General features: G+C 31.1%; 1 protein-coding gene across 7 annotated transcripts; it reads right to left on the bottom strand.

Moving 5' to 3' along the window:
• Positions 1-438: 438 nt before the first annotated feature.
• Positions 439-2,633, bottom strand: LOC109147887 (actin-related protein 2/3 complex subunit 3-like). Of its 7 annotated transcripts, none has more exons than XM_019295544.1 (6): positions 2,489-2,633; positions 2,263-2,326; positions 1,741-1,849; positions 1,342-1,611; positions 671-868; positions 439-541 (listed from the first exon to the last, which is right to left on the bottom strand). In XM_019295544.1, exons 2-5 carry the CDS (start codon positions 2,266-2,268, stop codon positions 726-728), a joined length of 528 nt encoding a protein of 175 aa, XP_019151089.1. In that variant the 5' UTR covers positions 2,269-2,326; positions 2,489-2,633; the 3' UTR covers positions 439-541; positions 671-725. The 7 variants fall into 7 exon arrangements, with proteins under 7 accessions (XP_019151089.1, XP_019151093.1, XP_019151095.1 ...); XM_019295548.1 differs by having other exon boundaries at positions 2,277-2,326; XM_019295550.1 differs by having other exon boundaries at positions 2,263-2,340; positions 2,480-2,617.
• Between the last annotated feature and the right edge of the window lie 4,590 nt (positions 2,634-7,223).

Here is a 7,223-nt window from a genome sequence, read left to right as displayed (position 1 = left end):
CATGCAATGTTATATTTATGAATTTCATGTTTTTAACTAACATGGTGTGTACTTAAATAACTTTGTTCAATATGAATGTTTTACTGCTAAGGAAAATGCATCTTTCATTTTAATTCTTAACTCTCTTTGCATGTGATAGTACTTGCCTTTAGAATTGGTAAAAAAATTTGTAAATGTTATATAACCTTTGCCTTCATAGTGTTTTTAAAATTTTAAGTTTATAATACTTTTACCTTCCTTAATACCCTTGGTAAAGAAAATTAATTAACACTATCTATTGCTACAACAAAACATGCAGTAAAATACTAACAAGCCGATTTAGTATTTTATTAGTGAAAATTCATTAAAAAAAAATTAAATATCTACAAATTTCAATAATTCATGAAATGGAGTTTTCACCTATGCCTATATCTTCAGTTCAACTATCTACAGATGATATTTAATCAAGAACAAAATTAAAGAAATGTATAGAGAAGTAAATAGATCACAAGTGTTCAAAAAGGAAACCTCTCTTGCCTTTTGAAACTTGACAAGCAGTTATTTTCTTCCAAAAGATTGAATCCCCAACCCCAAGGGCCCCCCATACCCTGGCCCGACAAAGCATCTGGGAGTATGTAAATCATGGTAACTCAACTGAACCACAGAGGCTAGACCTTTGACAAGCAGTTATTTTGTCAAGAGGAGTAGATGTAATCTTCTCTGCATCTCTTTTACAAGACTAAGCCTCAATCATCAAGTATGTTCATAAATGTTCTCTTTGCAAATGCTAGCCACCATTTGTTCGGAGTCCCATTAGCTCGAAATGCAACACTGAGTACTCTCCAACTTGTCTCCTCCCTTATTTGCTTCAGGTAATCTCTAAATAGCTCTATGATAAAAAAAAAAAAAAAAAAGTCATAGTTCAGTACAAGATTTTAGTTGTCACTAAAGAATTCCGCAGAAAAGCTTAAGATGCTATTTACAGTTAAAGGTCAGGCATATAAGGTGGACCATTTTGAAGAGGTGTATACTTAATGGTCTGAGATGCAAATATTGATATAATAGTGAAACATGCAAATAGGGATATTTCATGTTGTGGTAATTGAGTAACAAAATGACAAATCCAAAGGAAACAATTGAAGTTGATTAATTTATATTTACATGGCTTTTATCAAAATTTCAAATTGAAAAGCAATTATGTCCAGCTTAACATTCAGAATCTAATAGATAACAATCTAGCTACTTGCTACTTGTTTCGTTATCCTCCCAGATCACTTAAGTTAAAAGGATAAAGGAACAGTAACAACTGCAATAAAGAATTGAAGCCACAAGTATAAGTTTTCAATAGCATTTTTCACTTACCCGCTTCTTTTTGAGATTTTGTTGAACTGAACAACCAAGGGAAGGGAAAACCTTTCTCCCCAGGTACAGGAACATTTTCATGTCCTAAGTTTATTATAGCCTTAGTACCTTCAGCTAAAGTTCTGCAGCCTTCAAGCCTCTTCAACACCACATTTATGTATAACGTCAAATAGATAAGGAGCTTATCCGCTGAACTTTGAATATCAATGTTTTTGAAGAACACATTGGCTCTGTAGAATGTGATTGCTTCATCAACTATATCCGTTCTATCTGCACGAACAGTATAACATAAGCAGTTCTCTCCCTCTCATAAGCAAAAGAAACATAGGAAAAGATAAATCCTCTACAAGACTATCAGCATAGTTATCCAGGTAAAGATGATAACTTGGCAAGTCTAACCTTGTTCTAAAACTGGAGCAGGTCCATCTATATCGGTTTTAAGTGGTAGTAAAGGGCACCCGCAAGCTTTAGAAATTCCTTCCCCATCAACAAAACTGGAGTGATGTGCCTGCAAGCAAAACCATTATTTGGGATTTATTACCAGACTAGCCTGGTTCAATAATATATTATACATGATTACTCTTTTCATATTCCAAACTCTAACTAACAACAACCAGGACCAAACAAAACCACTTAATCAGCAGTAGGAACCAGATTGCATTGGTTTCCTGTACAATCCAGTGTAGATACTCATTTGATCAAAGACCAGGCCATTATTCATCCCAAACAAACACGATTTTCTCAGTCAAATCCAGTTCCAATCCAGATTTAGTGAAATCAAGATCATTAGACATCCCTACCTCTAACACCAAAACTCAAAAACAGTGGAGCAAAAGAATTGAAAATTGACAATGAAAAAACGATAATCATTCTCAGATACTAAGACAAATCACAATGAGATCAACAGGGGAGTGAAAATACGTTCATCCACACACCATTTCGCTTGAATTCAATCTTATTCTCGACCCTCCAAATTTTTACTAATCTGCAACGAAAATGCCGAAAGCACAAATCAACCAATTTTTTTTTTAAAAACAAAGTTCGAATATCAAAGACACAACTAATTAATCTAACTAGACAAATGTGATGAAGAATAATGTATGCCGGAGAGAAATCAGCGAGAAAAAAAGAGGATCACCAAATTTACCGGAACAGATCCGATCAGCGAACCCGAACCCGAGTGCCATGAGGTGGAAGGTGAGAGATTGTAGTCGCGGGAGCCCGACTCAACCAACGGCTTCCAGTAAGAAAGGAATAACCGATCCTTGGACCCACCTTCGATTCACATTTTTATAATAAAATAAATATATACCCCCAAACACTTTATGCTTAGATAGCATGCAGTGACTCCTCCATATGGGAAGTCATGAGATTGAGTTTCGGTGGAGGTAGTAATATAATGCTAACTTATTTATTCTACATATATCAAAATCAAAATATAATAAATCTATTAAAATTAATGTGTAATATATTAAAAATAATATAAATAACATACTAAAAATAAATTTGTATTATGACACGGGATGTAGGATATAATTACTTGTCGACATAACGGAAAATTATGATGTGGAACCGTGTCCACCTTGCAAGGTGGACAAGGTTCCAAAACAGCGTCATTTTGGTGGAAAACGACGTTGTGTCAATTTAAAAAGAAGTTGCTTTCTTTTGCCGTTAAGACGTTTGTCTTCAGATTCAGTAGTTTCCTTCCCAAACTCTATTCATAATTATAGAACTTTATGTTCATAATTTTTAAACTCCATATTCACAATTATTGAACTCTATATTCACAATTACAGATCAAACTCTATGCTCATAATTTTTTTTAACTCTATATTCATAATTCTTGAACTCTATAGGTAGAACTCTATATTCACAGTTACGTAATAATATATTCACAAATTTTGATGTCGCTGAACTCTTTTGACAATTTTTATATTTTTTTTAAAAAAAAATATAATTGATGAAGGGAAAATAGTGCCATTAACAACAACGTTATTCCCAAATTATAAAACAACGTCGTATTGAACTCGTGTCCACCTTGTAAGGTGGATATGGCTCCATGGCATAACAATCCCAACATAACAATATGTGCCAAAATGGAGGAATATATGGGCATCTGCCCACAAACATCGGGTAATTGGGGCTACACATGAAGCCCGTTGGAATGCTAATCCATTAGACAATTAGGAATATTGTAATGGGCAAATTACTGTGTTAGAAATGTGCACCATACAATTGGATTCATAATTCTATACTATAGATTCATAATTTTTATACTATAAATTCATAATTATCAAACTCTATATTCGCAATTATAAAATTCTATGTTCATAATTTTCAATGTTCATATTCCCAATTGTTGAACTCTGTATTCATAAATCGCTAAATTACATATATGTTCATAATTTGATAACTATTCAGTTTAAAAATTATGAATCTATAATATAGAAATTACGAATCTATAGTATAAAAATTATGAATCTACAGTTTAGAAATTATAGATTTATAGTATAGAAATTATAGATTTATAGTATAGAAATTATAGATCCAATTCCGTGTGCACCCTTGCATGGCGCACACGGTTGCATAGCATAACGCTCCTTATTGTGTGGAGTATGGTGTGTGAACCACGACAAAAAATACGTTTTTAATATATTAAAAGTATATTATTCGTGTATTGAATGTACATTATACAAAATAATATATTTTCAGTATTCAAATAATATATTTTCTCTAAATATAATATAATTTTAATATATTAAAAATACATTATTTATGTACTAAATGTATATTATTTGATAGTATGATTTACACAATAATAATTCACTACTGGAAATTATGGAATTTCCGACCACCTGAAAGTGATCTTAAATCAAGTTGAAAGTCTTGTTCCGACCACTTTTGGTATCCGGAAAAACCTTTGTTGCTATTTCCGACCACTTTTTGGTATCAATTTGATTCAAGATCACTTTCAGGTGGTCGGAAATTCCATAATTTCCAGTAGTGATTGATTATAGGGATAAAGTACAAATAAGCCACTGAACTATTTAGGAAACAACAATTAAGCCATCGAACTCAAATAACCCTCAAATAAGCCACATAACCCGGAAAAAAAAGAGCAAATAAACCATTGAACTCAGAAAAAAAGAGCAATTAACATTTTAAACAAGTTTTTGTTAACTAGATTGCCAAATGTTTATTTCATTTGTGTTTCTTTTATTACAATCCACCAATATATTTTAAAGTAATTACAATTAAAATAGTTTTGTCTTGTCAAGATTTGATTGATTGATTAATTTATTATTATTATTTGTCACTGGATCTTCTGCTTAAAAAATAGTAATATAAATAAATAAATTAGATCTAGGCAAGATAAAACTATTTTGATTACAATTATTTTAAAATATATTACTATATAGGTGGATTATAATAACAAAAACGTAAATAAAATAAACATTTGGCAATTCAGTAAGCAAAAATTTTAGAGTTAACCTGTTAAAAATGTTAATGTTTTTTTTTTTTTTTCAAAAGTTCAATGGCTTATTTGGAGGTTATTTGAGTTCAATAGCTTAATTGTTATTTCTTAAATAGTTCAGTGGCTTATTTATACTTTATCTCTGGATTATAATACGAAGCTGTGAAGTCACGTGTTAGCGACTTAGCGCGGAAATCAACGTGTGAATTGAACCAACGTGGGTTGACCATTGACTAGGAGTATTTATTTATTTTAAATTTATTTACAAGTGATTTAATTTTTGAGGTACAAATACTTTAATGCCTGTTAGTTAGGTTTGTTTGGATGCTGTAAAAAATTGGTTAATGTCAAATTGTCATGTCGCCCATGGCCCACCTATGAGCTACCTCTTTTTCCAACACAGTTCACCGTTTCACACGGCTTACAACATCTTCAATAGTGTTAATTTTTTTGTGATTTTTGCCATGCCAAATAAAAGAGAGAATGAAGAGGGAAAAAAAGGAAATGGAAGAAAAAAATGACAGAACAAAAAAAGAAAAAGAAATTTAATGGTCATTTACGTGCCACTTGGCGCGTGTATCATGTAATTAACAAGTGCGCATTATGTGTACCTGCGACTTTGTTTCAGCTTTTCATCAATACTAATGGACCCTACAAAAGTTTTGATTTTGCAGGAAGAAAAACTTCACCTCTCTTACCCCAAAAATAACACACTTGATTTGTTCTTCCTCAAAAACTTAGCAAAACCCTTAATAGGGTTGCTCTAATGAATAAGAGTAATCCTACATGTAGTATCAATTTCAACTCCACTTTTTACTCATGACTTATGTACAATGTTTTAATTCATTAAGATAAAAGCTTTGTTTGGTAATAAACGGTTAGCGGTTGACATATTATATTAACGTTTCACATATAGTGTTAGTGTGTTTGAACATCGGATTATATCAACTGCTTTTAAAAAATGTTTAATAAAATCAGTTGTTTAGATTAACAGTTAACATGTGAAAAGACCTAAAAGGACATAATAATAATAATAATAATAATAATAATAATAATAATAATAATAATAATAATAATAACAATAATAATAATAATAATAACATTATTATTATTATTATTATGTAATAAAAGAAAAAATAAATAATACTCCATAACAAGATAGCAACAACAACAATAATAATAAACAAAATAAAACAGGAAAAAAAAAAAAGATAATCAGATGTGGGACAAATTTTGATCACATAAAGAGAGTTGAACTTCTCTATAAAAGGAGTTCAACTCCCCATCTTTCCGACCCTTCCCCATCTGATGTGTTCCCACGTAGGATGCGGAAGGTAAAAGGAGCCTAAGGCTCTTTTGTTAAATGAGCCTTAGGCTCTGTTTGGGAAACCTAGCTGAAAGAATATAAACTAGGAGCTGAAAGCTAAAAAGTTAGAAGCTCAGCTCGGAGCTGAAAACTGAAGAGTTGTTAAACTAGCTGTTATGATTGAAAGTGTTTGGTAAATTAACTTTTTGATAAGCTGACTTTTTGATAAGCTGATAAATGTAAAAAGACTAAATAGAACATTTTCATAAAATTTAAATTAGTTTGTTTACATATTAAAATTTAACATTTTGTCTTTAAAAAAAATTAACATTTTGAAATAAAACTATTAGCATAATCATGATCTAGCATCTCATAATGAAGTAGCAATATTGTTGCAAATCTCATAATAATAATAATAATAATAACAATAATAATTGCAGTGAAAGTTGTGGATAAAGGAGGAAAAAAAAAAATTTTAATTGGGAAGAGTAAATTATGTCATTTTTTTAAAATAATAAGGATAAAAATGGGAAAAAAAAAGTTAAGAAGCTAAGAACTTATTTTGAAAACATTACCAAAGAGAGCTTATAGTTTATTAGTAGCTTAAAATAAGCTATAAGCTCCTAAATAAGCTCTGTCCAACATAGTAGTGCAATGTGAAATGTGAATCCACATGCATGTGATGTATAGTGAGTGCATTGATGGGGTGATGATGAAAGAACGTAACATTTGAAGACAACAATAGACAGCCACCCTACCTACCAATTCACTGTTTGTGTAAACTAATTGCATGAAGACTTCACAAGTCAACTAGTACATACTCCCGTACGTACTTGCAACTTCTGCTTTTTCTTACCCCAAACTTCTGCTTTTTCTTTCAATTACAATTGACAACTCGATCAGAGTACGTAGCAGAATTCATTGTATGTATAATTGTAGAATACAAATAAACAAGAAGAAGAGGAAAAATTAATATATTGTGTCTTGTGTCAACTTCAATACAAGCACTTGTATATATAGTGCTAACAAGATGATGAAAAATAAATACAAATGAGAAAACAAAGAGACACATGGAAAACCCAAGAGACACATGGAAAACCC

This window comes from Ipomoea nil, unplaced genomic scaffold (assembly GCF_001879475.1).
Source record: "Ipomoea nil cultivar Tokyo-kokei standard unplaced genomic scaffold, Asagao_1.1 scaffold2036, whole genome shotgun sequence".
In the NCBI taxonomy this organism is placed as follows: Eukaryota; Viridiplantae; Streptophyta; class Magnoliopsida; order Solanales; family Convolvulaceae; genus Ipomoea; species Ipomoea nil.
The sequence above is the reverse complement of the archived record's forward strand: the minus strand, read 5'-3'. Positions and strand labels throughout refer to the sequence as shown.

Excerpts from the sequence above, each read along its gene's own strand:
- LOC109147887 (XM_019295544.1), bottom strand. Across the intron at positions 1,612-1,740 it reads TGCTCCAGTTTTAGAACAAG|ATAGAACGGATATAGTTGAT; the intron begins GTTAGACTTGCC and ends CTGTTCGTGCAG. Across the intron at positions 869-1,341 it reads AAAATCTCAAAAAGAAGCGG|AGCTATTTAGAGATTACCTG; the intron begins GTAAGTGAAAAA and ends TTTTTATCATAG.